The sequence below is a fragment of the Gymnogyps californianus genome, chromosome Z, assembly GCF_018139145.2.
Source record: "Gymnogyps californianus isolate 813 chromosome Z, ASM1813914v2, whole genome shotgun sequence".
NCBI lineage: Eukaryota > Metazoa > Chordata > Aves > Accipitriformes > Cathartidae > Gymnogyps > Gymnogyps californianus.
Genome location: NC_059500.1, coordinates 61,279,459 through 61,298,021, shown reverse-complemented (window position 1 = coordinate 61,298,021; position 18,563 = coordinate 61,279,459). Strand labels below are relative to the sequence as shown.

Sequence of the window (18,563 nt, the reverse complement as noted above, 5' to 3'; positions counted from 1 at the left end):
ACAGAAGCTAAACCAGTCCCAATACTCACCACAGTGAGTTGAGAATGCACATTATTTTTGTTACTGTATTTGTGCAAGTAATACCATATTTCCATCACCACAATTTTGCTCGCCTGATTGGGAATCAGGCTCTTACTTGGACCAGTCTCTTACCTGCCTTATTTTTTATTATCAGCTAAGAAGTTTTCTGCAATCCCCTACCCACTTAGTAAAATAAGTGCTCTGCAGACTGCATGGTGCCTGCAGGACCACGACAGAGAAGCCTGTACACCAGCCACACTGAACACACGTAGGCTCCTGTCCAAAGACCAGTGGCTTAGCAGGCACGGTAACGTCTCCATGGGACTTACTACATTAGCTTGGCATACCTCCATGCCAGTGAGGCTACCTGGTTTTAGCATACAGCTAGTTTAGGGTATAAGTCTGTCTACATCGGTCAAGCACACAGCCCTAAGGAATCAGCACCCTTAGTACTGGGTTTTTTCCCAGATGAGAGCGTGCCGTCTTTGAAAGTATCATGGAGGAAAGCCATCTGTTGCTAAGAAAAGCTGAGGTGCTGTCTTCATTTGCACAGATGAAGATAATGACTCCTTTTCTTAGCAACTTTGTCCCACTTTTCTGATAAAGACTGTTGTAGCTGCAACAAGCTGCAAACTTAAATACTCAGCTAGGACTAGGCAATATTTTCAAATACATCAATTACTGAAAAATCTGGGTTTGATCAACACAAAACTATTCATAATGTTGAACTGAAGCTTTCCTGTTTTCCATAAAATAGTAATACACACAATGACCAAAAAATGGTTCTAGCGTCGAATTCAATGAAAATGTAATTACCCCATACAAAGCAGAGCAGCATCAGTGGGACAGATTCAGGAAACTACTTTCAAAACACTATTACAGTGGCTAATAAATAACAGTATTTGGTAGTATAGGTTCAAATTCCTTCAGGTAGAAGAGGTTATTAAAGACTTCTCCAACACATTAGGAGTTTAAAGCACTGTAGCTATACCCTTCTCTTTCACATATAATGCATTAACTCTGGTTCATCAAGAAAGAGATCCAAAATAAAATGAAAACAAGCATGTTACCATTTGAGTAATTCATTCAGAATTATTTAAAGTTAATGGATTTACATGTTTATATTAATATAAATTTCTTTACACATTCCAACCTAAAAAAACAAAAATCCTTTCTTCACATATGCTGATACATGTTATTAGTAAGAGCCAGAATAGCTAGCCGTTTCAGTAAAAGCCTGATTGATCCATTCAAACTGATTAGTGTAGCCTTTGGGATTATTTTTAGAAAGTACAATTATTATAGTAAATAAATTAATACAAGCATTATATTGTGAAAGCATATATAACTGAACTTAAAAGTTCAGCGACGCTTTACAAAGGTAGGTATTAATAGCCTGCAGATACTACACTGAGTCACTTTGTTGATTTAAAATATAGGTACATACTTATAAGTGTAAACTTCTTGGAAGTAAACTCAGAAGTTATTTTTATAACTCATGTCCTTTTTAAAATATAGCATACTCAAGTCCTAAAGAAACTCTGCAGCATACTTATATAATTACTAAGCCCCCATAATGAAGAATAAAATAAGTCCTTAATATTTACTAATTCCTGCTGGAAAAACTTAATTTTCAATGGGTACTATCCATGTTCTCTGAAAACTTGCTCCTTCTGCAGTTAAAAATCTGCAAGTTAGCACTGACTTAAGCCTTCGTCCGGAACACAGAACGGTTCATAACTATGCTGGGAACATCCTACCAGAACAGGGAAGCCAGTACAGAATATACAGTAATAAACATATTAAAGCACAACAGTGAAAGAAAATAAACAACTCTGCTTTGCAGTGCCAGAATAACACTAACAAAACATCAGGTTATTCAGCCATAACAGTAAAAATGTAGTGCTGCCAAGGCAGCTTATACATGAATATTGGGGGGCTTCAACTGACACAACCATACCACCTATGGATTACACTTTTTCACTCACTGCCTAAATTATACCAGTAAAAGCTTGATGTGTAGCACAGCTATGAAGATGTATTTAATTTCACATGTGAGCAGCCTTAGTAAAGGAATTACTTGTATGCAAAAAATTGAGCATAAATGAAGGCCTTTGTGAAAAATCAAGATCTTAGAATGTAACTATATTTTATTTTTAATTTCATTCCATTTATTTTTATTAGACACTTTAATATTATTTTTTAAACTTCTTGGACTATAACAGCTCTCTGAATCACTCTGGCATTTAATCATTCTAATCGTTACTATGTAGTATTAATGACCACATGTAACAATTATATTTGAAATATGAATGCAAAAAACACACACAAGTGATTCATTAGCTTTTCTTTCGTCTCAAAAAAAGATTATTCCTTATACAAAACAAAACTAACAAAAACCAGCATCCCAAAAAACCTCAGCCACTTTTACACCTTTCACGCAAAATTCCAGAAAAGATGCATTATTTTAATCGCTATTTAAAAATTTTCTGTAGTGAACACAATGATTCCACAAATAGGTCACACACAAAACAGTACAGAACTTGTCCTGGAAAGCAGAAACTAATAAAAAGATCCTAATCCAAATTAGTGCTGCTGCACCTGCTGCTATTTAAACAAAATAGAAAAGAATACTGTCCTTCAACAACAGGGAAACTGATCTCCTAACAAAGTGAAGTTGCCTACCTGTAACTGCAAAGGACAAATAGGAACATGTTTATCAGGATTGCAAGATTACAGTGCAAGCTTTGTTGAATTTATCACAGTAACAGTGCAATAGAAGCAAACAAATGGGCACATACACAGGCTTTGAAACCACCTATTAAAACTGTCAGTTCTCATCTTAATTAAGCATAATAAATCAAAACAGCTACAAAGCAGATTCTCACATTGCCTGAATCTGCAAGAACCTGTTCTTCAGCAGAAATACTATTACAGTAGTTGAGGTTCTGGCTTGAAATTCTTATAGAAAACATTATATATGGTTAACAAAACGTTTTCCATACTGTTTTGTTCTCCATAATCTTATGAATTCTTTTCAATTATAAAAGTATAAAATGTTCAATAGGATCCATCTGTTCTACTGGAATACTTTGCACTGGCAATTATGAAGTGAAAATAACAGCAGAAGCAAGTAATTTGCAGATCTTCCTTTTCCAAATTCTTAATCTATAGTTTAATAGTCTGATATATTTAAGACAAGCCATCTATCAATCCTCCTCCTCTTAAGATTACCTACCAATTATATTACTTTGCAACCAGCCTACACACACATATATATAAGGTAAGAACAAGAAAGCTACAAAAATAAAATAAAATAGAATAAACACAATACTTATAATGACCATACCTAGTAATAAGAACCGCATTATCATGGTGGGCAATCCCATTTTCTGGAATGGTGTTTCCATCACTTTGGTGGGAGAGAATGGATTTCTGCCACTTACAGAAGCTATCGAGGGACTTGTCTGCATGGTGGTTTATCTCCAAGTTTGGCTGCAATACAACATGCATACCAGAAATGTTCCAAACAAATTACTAAGGTCAGTTGTTAAGCCTTTTGAAAACTAAAATGGGACTATAATTAGAAGCAGTGGTTTCTAGGAATAAACTCTTCTTGCCAAATTTTATCTCTGTAAAATCTGACCCCAAGTTCAGCTGTGTATTACTGAACAGGCATTCTTTCTGCTCCAACTTTAATAAAGATTATGTCAATACAAAAAAATCAGAATATCAAAATATAGATCTGAAAATAAAACTGACATCCCCGAAGGTGTATTAATATCCACCTGAAGTAAGAACAGGTATCTTTGAGATGATACATGAGGAATATTCCTTTGACTTGTTTCATCTTGATTAAAGTAGTGAAAGATTACAAGATAGGTTTTGTACTCAGATGCAGCCATTTCAAGCAATAATTAAATGAAATCTATATTACACAATAACGTAACTTGTATTTCAGGGGTACAAAGCTTAGCGCAACAGCTCTTACCTGATCTTCAGTGAGGACAATTAAACGTGTCACTATAATATTCACAACGTTTCCTAGACTGGAATCACGATAAAGTTTGGCAACCTGACCTCCAGAAAATAAGAAAAGGCACAAAGTCAGACAAGAAACATTACTTGTTTCCTAAATGGTTAAAAATTAACCTATTTTCTCACTCAATGTAATTTCATAATGTTAATTATCACTATCACTTGAGTAAGAGTTATTTTTGGACCAAAAAATGACCATTCAGTAAAACAAACTTCTTGGGTCACACTTTTCAGTCAAAACTGTTTATACCTTGTTTCATAATTCATCCAGCACAAGGAGCATTTAGACTGTTGACTTAAACAGAATAGAATTGTATAATCTAAATGTAATCACATGAATTTAAAATTAAAGACAAACAATTTAAAAGTGATCACAGCGTACTTCTTGACAGAAACAGTACTGCATTTTTCCCACAATGCTAACATTTGCCATATTTCATCTATTAATTCCTGCAAGTCATGCCAATAAATAAATACTTTACAGTTGCTTTATCATTTCAGTACATGCATATTGATATGAACACAGAGAGGGATGAAACTTACAATATTCATTACACTCAAAATGTAGTGTTCAATGTCTTTGCGACCATGGTACCCCACCATCATTTTGTCTGCGACTACCAGCGTTTCCACAAACCGTTCAAGGCTTACTGATCTCTTCTGTCGACTATGACTACTTAACGTGTCATTGACTGGAAGTGAAGTTGGAAAAGCAGATGCATCACCCATCCACCAAGGTTTACCGCTTCTTGTGAGGTCTTCTAGGAACAAAAATAATTAAACACATCAGAGGGGTCACTAGTAAAACTCATTCAAATGCAGCTGTTTTATGTTGAGATTACCATCTTCAAGCTTCTAAAAAGAAAGTCTTTCTCGAGGCAAAGAAAATTTAAATTTATTATCTGATTTTTTTTTTTTTATTTTAAAATACCTTATATAATGGAAAACCAACTTTGAGTTCTAATATTCTCAACTCTCCTTAACTTGACTTCGGATAATAAATCATCAATTTTCTCTTAACGTATCTGATTCTGCACATCTATTTTAATACTAAAGATTAGTTATAATTAAACACAAGCACACTTCAGAAGGATAAGAACAAGACAGCTATAACATTTAGAAAAAACATACTGGAAATCAAAATTCAAAATTAAGGTAAAAGGTATCAAAATACCTTAAGGAATTAAACACACTGATAAGGCACCAAAAAAGCTTTTTCCCTCCTGTGAAAATGTAATTATTAGGCAATTATGCTTACAAGCCTAATAGTTTTCAGGCCAAATAAATTAATTTTCTCTTCAGAAGGCTATCAGATTATGTTTTATCTACCTTGTGAATTAACTATAATGGGAAGTTTAAAATGGCCTGCCATGGAATAATTGCTATAGTTATTTTTAACACTAATTTTAATCCAAATACATTGACTCTTGTACTTGTTTCATGTAAATATACAGAAAAAATATTTCTTGCATGCAAGAGATTCGTTATTAAAAATCCAAACAGCTGTAATTATCAGCAAAACAAACACTACAAACTTACTTTGAATTTGAATTCCTGTCCTCAGGACAAAATTGAACCCGCCCTTCCCTGCAAAACTGGCATTTTCGTGTGTATTAAGTATCACTTTTCCACAAAGGCCAACACAGACCTCAACCTTAAATTTATCAAAGTATATTATTAGTCTGGTTTTACCTAAGTAGGATTTCAAAATATCTAAGATATTCTTGCTCGTTATGGATGAACCTAAGAACGTTAACAGTTAGATAAATTTATAATTATCTGAACAGGACTGCTCAAGTGAGCAATTTCTGAGATGCATCCTTACCTCTACTAAAATGGGTTCAGCTAAGGATCAGTTGAGATAGGACCAGTACCTTCCGTGAAAAAGCAATGCTTTATTCAATTCAACTAAACACGCTATTTTCAAAGAGCGATAACTACACCACAAAGAATACAGATTTTAATATATTAAAAAAGAAAAAAAAATAAACTTCATTAACATTGAACATAGCTATCGGGAAGTAAAAAAGCAAAAATGGAAAGAAAAAATAAAAAACCCACAGAAAAACACTGTAATTAACCCCAAAATAATGATTACAAAAGCAGGGAATTAGGTTTTAAATTGCAACTGAAAAGAAATCCAAATGTGTGTAGACACAGAGTTCACAATTATGGTACCCAAGTTTTCCTAAGTCAGTCCTCTAAAGATGTTAGGTGGGGCTGAAGGTGGGGAGAGACCAGAGAACACAAACACAAACAGAAAAAGATCTCAAAACGCAATAGAAAGCTACTTATGTAGGACACAACCAGGAGAATATTTTGAAGTGAAGCATTATGTGCTGGTTTTTTTCTTACTATTTTAACATCATTATTTAATGTATATACAAACATTTTTTCATTTTAGAGTACACCAACTGTAAAGTCTGGCATGAGTAAAACCACTATATAAGGCAGCATATAGTAGAGCCATCCCTAAATAATCTGCCACTCTGCAGCTTTCGTATGTCAAATTTGTTGTTTCTCAATCCTATCCAAACATAGCATTCTGCAAGATAACCCAGTGGCCTCAAATCCCATTGAAGCAATTGGAATTTGATGGTGGTCAACTTCTTATCAAGGCCTTAATGATTTCAGCTATATTTAATAAAACACAGTTAACTTGGTGATGATACATACATGAAATAGTAATTTATCATTTTTTATTTTTTAAACATTCTTATGTCTAACTGCTTAAAATCTAATTTAGGTTATGAAATCTATCCCATGTTCTCATCTGAATCTCCCTGCCTCTCCAATTCTTCTATTAGTCACCATAATTCTACTATCTACTATGAAGTAGTCCATCACTTGGTCATCCCAACCAGTTCTGATCATCCTTTCACCAAATTCCCCACCCCACTTTCTATCAATTATCGCCATTTTTCTCAGAAAGGTCAGAAATAACATTCCTCTTGTCTCTATCAACACTTCAAAATCCTGACCACTCCCACGATACAGAACAGGTACCCGATAAATTTAGGTCTAGATTACAGTAGGGGAAGCTTGCCAGACTGTGAATAGTGGCACAGCTACACAAGCAGATTCCTCCCAGAATATTATACTGGCAAAACTGTTCTGAAGGTAAAGCTAAAATCAGTCTCCAGACAAAATAAATTATATACTGCCAAAAGGCAGCTACAGGTTTGTTACAACTGCATTTTAAAAACACAAAATTGGACTGCTCAAAACTTCCAAAACCAGTCAAATGCCGCAAAGATTACTGTAAACCTGGCTTTAGTCCTAGGGTCTGAAAGCTGTGAAACTGAAAATTAATATTTTACTTTACTTTTTAGATATTCTGGGGATGCTTTGGATGACATGTCACTTTGGGATAAAGCTGCAACAGCGCTCAGAAAACGAGTTTAAAAGGTTTTGGTATCCATGAGGAGAACATTAAAATAGCACATCATCTGGAAAAGTAAGACCTTGCAGTTTTGGGGGAGAGCAAATTCTTTCAGAAATTTTCATGGAGTGGAAGTAGTATACAGAACAACAGGAAAAGGAGAAACTGAGATGAAAGAGCATGATAGTAGTCTCAGGCTTGTAAAAAGCAGTGCTTTAGTATTTCAAGAATTAAGGACTTCAGGATGTGACAGATGTGAAGCTCAGGAAACGCACAGGAGCTTCCAAGAACAAAGGCAGCATCAAATATGCAAAGGAATAAATGCTAAAGATCACTGCATGTTTCACAAAAAATGCACGCAAGATGCATATCTCTGATCAACCTATGATCCATACGACAGATACCACCAGAACGACTGAATGCAACCTGACCAAACTAGCTGCCACTGGTTAATCCTCACTTGGAGGAGCATGGCTTCCTAAGCATTAATCTAGAAGATAACATCCGACAGAGGCCAATATCCTTTCTTTTTCTAGGGATATAATAATAGAAAAAATTGCATCATCCTACATTTCATAATTCTTCTGCCTACTTCAAGAGGCTTAAGTGACAGCTTTCCCTACAAAATGAACATACATTAGTACTCTTCTTTTACAACCAGTTAGCAGGCAGTAATAGTTAGGAGACTTGTTTTGCAATATGAGAAGCACATAGCTGGAATAATGCTTCCAAACTAAAACAGAAGTTACATACATAAAGTCTGACATTCCCTAAACACAGTTAACTGAAACACTCAGGAAAAACTGTCTCCCAAGCATGGGCCTTTGTAGATGACCACCTGTACTGTAAGTTTAGTCAGCTGGTGCCAGTAAAAGTTACAAGCTCCCAAAGAAGCTGAAATAAGTTACATCAATGACCAGTGATATCATTTTATTTTAAGACTACTATTTGTCAGCCTGCTCTGTGCACTGAATCTCATGGAATACAACTGTCCTGGACTGAACTTTTAAGAACAAGCTATTTCTGAGATATAAACAAATGACAAGGCTAGAACATTTTTCTATTATGTAAAAAAAACATTATTTTGGTGCTTTAAAATAACTTGTCAGATTTACTCCATGCTGTCTTCAAGAAGTTAGTTTTCAGCTTCAGTTTAAGCAAGTGAAAATCATGTCATAGAGTACTTGAAAAGTGTATTTGTGAAAGTGAAAACTGCTTTACTCAGAAAATACCTCTCAATCAAAACTATATAATCCTTCCCACAAGGCACCTGTAAATCACATATTTGACTATTACGGAATAATGTTAACCCACTGAACCAAAAGCCAGTATCAAAATACCATAAACTTCTGTAAATGAGAAAGATGTGAACTCCAGTTCCAAATGTATTACTAATCATAGTACTAACACATTTATTGCATGTCAAGTTTCCTCAAATGAGATGGAACACTTACTAAACATTGAGCTGTAGTCACTCAATCACTACTTAGTCACTCAATCACGCTTTCCAGTTGGGGAATGAGGTACATTTATAGCACATTTTGAGGAAGCCTTTGCTCATTACTACCACTGTACACAACACAGGCATAAACCAAGGCTGACTCCCAGTGTCTCAGTTTTTGAAAGACACTATACTCTTGATCTGAATCTGAAAAAAAGCAAAACGTTTCAACAGGGCACATTGCATCACCCAAATGGAGGATTCCCACTGCTACTTTTTCCACTGTATCTTACATGTGAACCAAGCAAGATTTTAAAAAACAGCTTAAGTTATGATTTTTTAAAAGGAATGACACTTATTCACCTGAGACTCCACAGTGACTGTGATCGTAGAGATGTTGCTGGTGCATGGTAGATTTTTTGTATATAACATGAGGATGACCATTCTCATAATTAGAGTTACTAGAATCTTCTGTTATATTCCGTAAAGGCTCAATAAAATACTCCTCATCTTCTGTAGCAATGACTCCATGCTTAAAGAGGAAAATAAGAAAATTAAAACTTGCAAAAGAAAATATAAAACTCCTATTAAAATGCTTAACTTTTAAAAAACATTTGACTATCATCCATCTCTGTGAAGAAATCCACAACTATAAGCCAACACAGAAAACAATGCATGAGCCAGCTCTCCTCCACTGATTTTAGTGGGAGCAGGAGTAAGCACCTATAAGCAACACAATGAGAAAAGAATAAAAATATCATTGCCCTATTTCTAGAGTTCTTTCCCATAATTTTTGGTGGATGTGGTAAGAAAGCAAGAGATATTCTTGGTATATGACAAATAATCTCTTCACAGAGATGTTCCAAAACTACATGATTCGTATCCATTAAAGGTGACGCCAAGCCAAAATGGCCTTGCTCAAATGGTGAGACCAATATCCCTCTATGATGCCACACCACTAGATGCTTAAAGCCACATACTGCAAAGGAAAACAGCATGAAGGATTCATTTTAGAATACATATTCAGGGAAACCATTCAGCATTTTACATTCAGGTCTTCAATTCCAAAACTGAGCTAGTTATTAAAATCAAATTATTAATATTAACTTAGGATCCACTATCTACGAAGCATTTATTCCTTCAAAGGTCTTGCCACAAATCTGGCAAATCCGACTTGTTGTAGACTGTGCACTAGACTTCATGCTACATAACAAATTAACTTTTTCCCTCATACTGCAGTGCAGAATCGTAGATACTCTATTCTCATAACTTTCACATTTGTGAACTCAGCTTCATCCAAACAGGAAGTGGTTTATGGAAGAAAGGCGAGATTTCAGGCCAACTATGCAATTTCCTGAACCTTCAGCAATTAAAACTGAACTTTAGCAGAAAATCCAGTTTTGGGATCCTTTCGGATACACAAATATTGGGCAATAAGCCCTGACAGACTCCTAAACCTATATTTGCTAAACAAAAAATTCTGGTATCCGTATCCAGAAAACTCTAAATGTATGAACTTTCTACACCGGGAGAAAGAGCTACTCATCAGGTACGAGACTGGAAGCAGGAACTTCTGCATTCATATCCTGATTTGATGAATCACAAATTTCTACCACACCTTTGATCTGTAAAGCAAGTACTATGCATGAGCCTTTTTTTAAAGGGGTTATTTTTTTCCTCCAACGGAGACTTCTATGATCAGCCATAAGACCACCTGCTCCATATCTGCTCTAAATATCCTAAAGCTGTTTCTAAGATCAGGGCTTGCCATTGTACTCTTGGTCAAAGCTCTTGTCCTGATGCTGTTTTGTACATCAAATGCCTGCTGTTCTTCACTCCTGGAATAATCAGATTTCAGCAACAACGTAAAACTTACAAAATAAAAAATCCTGTACAACACATCAGAAACAACAGTGTTTTCCAAATACATCCATATTATAAATTTTGAAAATACATGTGTGAACACACTGCAGCTTTCAATTACACATTCCTTACATAGCGACTATAACAGTAAGTGTTCCTCTTCAGTGGTATTTTTCATTATGAACTCAATTATTTACTCAAGAAGGTAACATCAGGGTCTATATTCACCTGGAAGATGCTGGTATAAAATTCCTCTCACAATGCCTTCTTTTACTTGGAGTCTAAGATTTTACCAGAAAATAAACCACTTACTGGTACACCGCTGCTTAAATAGTATTGAAAACATAAACCAAATTGTAACTGGGTTTGCCAGATGTACAGAAAGAACCTTGACAGTCTGGACTGCATCCAGTCTGGATGTCAGGCATCTGGGTTCAAGTGAATCCTGAGCCATTATAAGCTCTGGTATTATGTTCCCATAGGAAGAGTCCTGCAGAGCGGTTCTGGCCAACACCATCAGGCTGTTCGCTTCATGCCAAGCCTGAGGAGACAGAGGTACCACCTAACCTGTGGCTCTGTCTCCTCAACAGAGCAGGTCTTAACCTAAATCTGATTACTCCAGAGCATACACCCTTCATGTCTGTACTCAAGTCCAGCCAGGTTAACAAGTCTAAGCATGAATGAGACATTTATATCAGATACTGAAACTGATAGTTTCAAGCAGTGAGATGACCTCAGTGGGAGTGAGTCAATTCAGATGCCATAAACAACACTTAATTGCAGCATTAATTCTCTGCACAAATGGTGTAGGAGCAAATACGCAAAAACTATTATGAATGTCTGCAAACTATGATCACAGTTCCTTCAGGTACCAGCAGTGAAAAAGGTTAGGAAAGTATCACTAATTTTTCCTATGCCTAGTTGACATCTGATCTCCTCTGCCCAAACACTATGGTAGTTTCAGAAATGAGAGATTTTAATAACATTTAGTTGAGGAACTGCAAATAAATTTTAACTTACACCTGCCACTAGGTAGTCAGAACATGTATGTGGTCAGTTGCTGCAGCTAGCCAAGTGATTTGACAAACATTGGAAACGCACTTGCCCTGCATATGCCCTTCACATAAGCCCAGCATACATATACCATTTTAAACCTAACATTTATTTTGCTTGCAAACAAAACTGTTCTTCCAATATTAACCTGATGCAAGTAGCCTTCTTGAATCGCAGTGACTGATTTTTAAGAAGCACTCTGAATTCTGTACATAAAAAGGACGTATGTCAGTAAAAACCAGCATTTATTCTGAGTTTAGAAAATTCATGTGGCTAGAGATACTTCCATTGTATATGCATTCAGCAATGCCTGATTAATAATCAGTGGGAATTAGGCTATTATATCCAAACCAACATTCTAAACCCCATTTTTGGCTTATAATCTACTATTTGAGCAAAACATAATTTCAGTTGAAAAAGGAGATTGAAACAATGCCTTTTTAAAGCATTAAAAGGAATTTTAATTTTTTTTTGTTTCGCTGTTGTATTTGAACAGTTTGTAAAATAAACTCCTGCTCCAAAGCATAAGAAATATCATTAAGACATAAGAATGACCAGCAAAAGCTTTTGACAAAACACCATGAATTTAAGAAACAAGCTGAACGCCCCAAGTAGGCTACTACAAGCAACATTCCCAAGATTATTATCTAAAACAGATTGTTTGAGGTCCTGTGTTATCCAATCCCGCTACAGACTGCCAACTCCTGCTAACATATATAAGGTCTGGATCCAGCAGTTTGACATGCTCAGACAAATCTGTGAATCCACATGCAGTTCCCCTGAATTTGTGAAAAGGCATCTTTTTCTGTCAGGCTGTCCAGCTGGGGCCTTAACCTCCTTCAGACGGGGGACATCCATCAGTCGCAGAAGCAAACTGAATTATGGAGGACAAGTAAGTGCGTGCCGTTTCCACACAGTACTATTGTTTCACAATTTCTCTATGCCTTGAACCTTTCTAGACTTTATGGTTTACCCATTTTTAATATAAAGTAGTAGTAATGGAAACTTCTGAAAATGTGTCAGTGTTGGTCAGTATGTCCACAGCTGGCTATACACTTCAGTGTGGTTTTATGACTGAGTAAAAAGATTGCATTGGCTTACTGTGTTCTTAAAGATGAAAAAAATAGTGATCTGGCCTGAGACAGTACATCATAGAATCTAACAAGACACCTTAAAACTAGGACAGGGACAGCTTATACATAATTTTCTGAATACTAAGTCTATACTGCAAATACATATTAGCACCAAAGAGAGCTCCAAAGATACTGATCTAGAACACTAAATCCTTTTCATTTCTGATTTTTATAAGTTATTTTTTAAATTAGACGTTCTTTACATATGATTCAAAAATACCATACTATATGCAATTTATAATCTGTAAAAGTAGATGCATTCTTTATGGTAGAACCAGCTTTCAAATGAGCTAATTTAAGAAGAATATGAATAATTTATACATATATGAATTTAGGAATACACGAAACAAACACGAAGTCTTCCAGCAAAATAACTCCTCCTTTAACCAAGTAAGGTCATGCTTTTAGCCACAGCCTACTTCTTGTGCTTGCTTCATTATTTCTGTTTGGATGGAGACATCTGTGCTACCCAGCATAGATGTTACTCAGTGCATGGAACTTCACATGCCATAGAAGTACTTGGCCTTTTACATTAAACATTTCCTTGGAACCACAGTAGCCTCAAAATGTGATTTAACCTCTCATTCACTTTCCTAATAATAATCACTTTCTACACATTTTAAAGTATTTCCCACTACTGGGCTTTTCAGCTCAAAATGACAAAATCCACTACTGCGGAAAACTTGTTTCAGCACTCAGTTAAGAGCTTTGACACCTGGCAGAGGACAGAGGTGGGTCAGAACGCAAAAAGTTTAGTTTCTGCTCGATTCCACTACTATGAGCTCCAAAACTTTTCTTCTTTAAGACTTGCTCCCCTCAGGATTAGACAGAATTAGACAAACTTCTTTCCCTTGATGTGAAGTAGTTCTCTCTTCGGCCAGTCTACCACCGTTTCTTCTCTTCTTTCCTTCAGTACGACATACTTAGCTTAGGCAATGCCTCAGCCTTGTTGCCTTGCACTAAACATCCAAAAGCCCCAAAATGCTGCTCGTTGCAGGCTCTTTCATGAGAAGCCCAAACCTGCAATCCATCCACAAATGTAACATCCATTAAAGTAAATACGAATTTGGAAGCCAGCAAGCCTGCCGGACAAGACCTTCAATTTCCTCACGACTGCTCACTGGATTACAGAGCTTTCCTTATAACTTCAGACAATTTATGGCATAATCAGGGCCCAGCAGATGGAAACTGCTGGAATGAAACTTCAGTAAGTAGCAGCCTGTAATTCTGGGGCACTTGGTAATGAGAAATATAGAGGGAGAGGCTGAAACAGGAAACAGTGACAGGGAAATGAACTGAGTGCTCGTCACTTTTATCATAATGAAACTGAGAAAAAGCCCTCCTTGCACTAGAACTCATCTCAGATACAAGTGTTCTTCAGTGTCATACAACTTATGTTAATTAGGTCATGGTCTCACCTGACCACCCTGAATAACTAAAGAGAATAACTCAAAACATTCACTAAGGGGAAGAAATTTGACTCATTTGGCAATACTGAAGCCTACAGGACAACTGGAATAAATGGAATGCTTAAAGTTTGCTTGTGAGCAACACTCACTGTTAAAGATTACTACCTATTTTAGAGTCAAACTTAAAATGACTGGCTTTGAGACAGATGTTAATCAAGGACTATGCAGAATGTGACTGGCAGTCTCTTACAGACCAACATTCAGATAGGAAAATACGACAATGCCTTAAGCACACCATATTCTGAACTATTACTAATTCTAAAACAAGTAATATTGTTTTCAATATCCAGTGCCAATTGCTTTATTAAACCTGTTCTAACCAGCAGCTATATAACAAAATATTTGTCAGTAGGAATCATCATTTAAAAATAACTCTGTGATGGATTTATCTGAATGGAGTGGTAACTCCCATACTCTCTGCTCTGGAAGGCCCTGCCAACACTGGATGACAGAGTTGCTGTACAGTAGAGGATGATACTGAGTCAAGCCTACTGCTGCACCCCTCTGCAGGATTCCTGCCTCTCTAAGAGCCTTGTGTTACCCCTGCTGCTGCTTCTGGAGCATAACAGGAGCCTCACATGCTTGTGACTAGGCCTTTCTAAGAGATGCAGTGGACACCTGATACTTGCAGTCCCAAGTAAGAGGCATGACCATGAAGAACTTGAGAGTGCCAGGCATGGTGTGCCCAGAGACTGGATTAAGGCTGCCTTAATACCTGGAAGAAATACTTAAGAGCTGACGACAACTAAAAGCACTGAAGATGACTATTTAACTGGGAAGCACTCCACACTGAAGTTAACTTACAAACACTAAGTTAACATACTGACACCTAGAACCACAGAACAACAGGCGGCTTCACTCCAGCAAAACAGCAAGGCTGAGGGCAGAGGGAAAACACGCTGCAATGGGAATGCTAAATGTCACCTCAGGGTGTGAGGCACAGAAGCAAAGAAAGATTCTGCTTCACCATGAAACCTTCCATGCTGCTAAATTCTTTGAAGAAAAGAAGTGCCATGAGGAGCGAGAGATGGGCAAAGCTGATCAGAAAACATGGACTTTTTCTTGCTTCATCCCACTCTTGTTTTCCTAACATGAAAGGAAAACAAGAGTCAGCTAAGGCAAGACCAGGCATTCTTGGCTCACTCCCTGGCCAAGGTCAGAGAGGAACTGAAATGGGAGCACCATGGCACTGACTGCAGGCTCCAAGGGGGCCAACCAGTCTATGCCTCAAATGGCAGAAACTCTGGAGACAGAGGCATGCAGCCTCTTTTAAAGAAGTGAATCCTGAAAGCGGGGATTTGGTCTCCATAGTCTTTTTAGCTGAAAACAACTCAAAAGCAAAATGACTGAGTATATTAGTTTAAGAGTTTAAATAACTGTGACAAGAAAGTTATTATAAGGGAGCTGCGAAACCAAAGTGAAAACTGTATTAAATTCAGACCTATCCGCTACCAGTCTGCATTAACCAAACTGTGATACCACACTCAATGGAACACCATTTTAAGTACATTCCTTTGAAACTGTTCACTTAGCCCTGGAAATGCTCATTAAATTCTTCTTCCTCAAGAGTACTCCAAAATGTTAGCCTAGACTGTACCAGGGATATCACAAGTAGCCGGGTGTAATGCAACCCATCTAGGTCTGAAGCAGCTGGCTTTTGTTTGTAAATAACATCCCAAGATGCATTATTCAATAGCACTTCCAAGGATAAATAGGATTTAGTTTAGCAAGTCTGTGTAATCTTTTTTTTCTTCCTTAGCTATTAGAACTGTCTACTTCTAACAAGATTGACCAATGTTCTACTATAATTAAAACCAGAATGAATAACTGTAACAGATACATATATTTTTACTAGAGAAATTACTGGATCTTGATTTAGTATTTCCTAGTCATATCCTTCTGTTTTAGTATTTTGTTACTCAATAGTCTGCTTTTTAATTTTTTGCATTTGTTTTCTAATTTCTGTTGGGAATAAAAGAAGCTTTTTCCCATGCAAGTACTACCATCACGTGATCAAGAAATCAACAGTAAGAGAAGAGAATAAAAGAGATGAGAATTTCTAATCCTACTTTTAAATGCAACCGTTTACAATTTGTAAACAAAATATTTCTAAAAAAAGGTGAATAATTACTTTCTGATGCTGGTACTTGCAAAGGATCCACTTTCCTCTTCACCTCTGTGCATTTATAGCAATGATGACTTCTACACCAAGCAATTCCTCCTCTTTGTTATTTACTTAAAGTTTCTAAACCCACATTCTCAAAGACAACAAGCAGGTGTTCAGTTCAATCAATGTCTCGCTGGAGAGATTCAGCATCCTAAAGGATCCACAGTTTCCTCCTCCCCACCCCTTGAGCTTGCAACATTTTATAACCTCTAAGGATCTCAGCACAGACCTAATCTTGCAGCCCTAGTGCAGACACTGTAAACACTGAAAATGTTGCCTGCTGAAGGACTCCAGAATTGGGTCTTAGTACTTACAATTAAGCTTGAAAAACTGATGACTACTTTTCCCCAGGACCCAGATCAGGTTTTAGGGGTTTTCTGCACCTTCCTGTCTGCTTGCTTCCCGCAGGAACTCAAAAAACTGAAAGATATGCCAATTAAGTTCTTCTTCTGTAATTTAAAAGGGACAAGAACACTATTATACTAGAACACGTAATGTGCACTTACCAGACCATTGCAGTTGCTTAAGGCCACTTTAGTTGTACTGTGCTGGTCTTGCAAATATCCTGTGTAATGACAGTGGTCTAAAAAATCGTGCTTCCATTGCGGTCCATCCTTCCCCCAGTATTCTACTGTAAAATGTCTGGACACCAAATCTGTGTTGAGAGTCAGGTTTAAATGAAAGTGCTTGCCATAGGCAGAAAGTTTAAAAAATAATTTAGCTGCTGCCAGTTCTTGGTCATAAGGGTCTGTGCTCCTCCTCCTCCTTGAGGGTTTAGCATTTTTCACAGTAAAGCTGAGGAAGGCTCCATTTTGATCAACCCTTATTGGGATTGTTAGTTGGTAGTGTTCAAGGTAAGACAGGAATTCCTCTTTGTAATCACAAGGTAAGACAGTCCAGGGAGTGGGCATAGAAGAGAAGAAAATATAACAGGAAACAACAAGTAGTAGTATAAACATAAACCATACTGGGTTAAATCTCATCACCCTCATGAGCAAGTGTCATTTTCAGGTAAACGCAAGATGTAGCGTTTTACTAACTAAAATAAAACATTCTTTTCTTTCTTTTTAAGTCAAGAAAATGTGTTTAGTTTCCTATTAATTTGAAATACAAAAGTTTTTAACTGGAAATACAGAAGTTTTTAACTACGTATCTTTTCCTATTTACCCAAAATATGTAAACATTTGGGGCCAAATTCTAACCTAAGAATGACAAATTCTTCCCAGTGATACCATTCAAAGACAAAAGCTATTAGATCCACCTGCAAGAATAAAACAGTAGTAATGGCAAAGTATTATATTGTAAAAACATGTAAATGGCTCTTCATTTCATTAAAAACCTATAAATATTAATGGCTCATTAGATCCTTACTTCCTAATCTAAAAACATGTTAATGTTGTTATAGCAAGTCTCTAAACTATTACCATGTATAACATTTTACTAGATTTAATTTGCAAGGCTTTCCTACAATTAAAAGTAAACAGAAAGAAATTAAAACAAAAAATTTAATCAGATTTGCTGTATTTAAACTTCCATTACAATGAATCATGATAAAACTAAGAGCAGAGCCCATATGATCTCATTAATTATATAAACATGGTTTAGAAAATATTACCCAAATGCAATGCAAAAATAGATGCTTCTTGTCAGCTACAGAGGTCGGACCCCTACCTTGAGAACTATATGAAAGCCTGTTGTCACTGTGAAATTCCGATGAAACCATGACTAGGCTCAAAATCCATGTCAACGTCTTCCAAAAAATTTCCATAATTTAGAAAAAGAGAAAGCTCTTTTTTTTTTTCTCTCTCCTTGGAGAGCTACCTGTGTGCTATAGAGTTAACTCCACTCCAGAATCGCACCATAACAGGTATATTTATTTTATACTACTTCCAAATTAACTATTGGATGTTCCACTTTTTGACAGGTATTCTTTTCCAACAACCTGTACTTTCTTCTATATCTGCAGTCATTTTCTCAATTCAGAATAAGTATTTGT

General features: G+C 36.4%; 1 protein-coding gene across 2 annotated transcripts in view; it reads right to left on the bottom strand.

Moving 5' to 3' along the window:
* The window catches only part of ADAMTS6 (ADAM metallopeptidase with thrombospondin type 1 motif 6), a 150,816-nt gene extending 132,481 nt beyond the window's left edge, over positions 1-18,335 (bottom strand). The window contains exons 1-6 of one of the 2 annotated variants that reach the window (XM_050912923.1): positions 18,239-18,335; positions 17,074-17,438; positions 9,246-9,414; positions 4,603-4,820; positions 4,013-4,096; positions 3,371-3,516 (exon numbers count right to left, since the gene is read on the bottom strand). In XM_050912923.1, coding sequence (XP_050768880.1) covers positions 3,371-3,516; positions 4,013-4,096; positions 4,603-4,820; positions 9,246-9,414; positions 17,074-17,438; positions 18,239-18,335 — 1,079 coding nt within the window. The remainder of the gene's footprint in view (positions 1-3,370; positions 3,517-4,012; positions 4,097-4,602; positions 4,821-9,245; positions 9,415-17,073; positions 17,439-18,238) is intronic. The other variant, XM_050912924.1, reaches the window with a different exon arrangement.
* Positions 18,336-18,563: the final 228 nt, after the last annotated feature.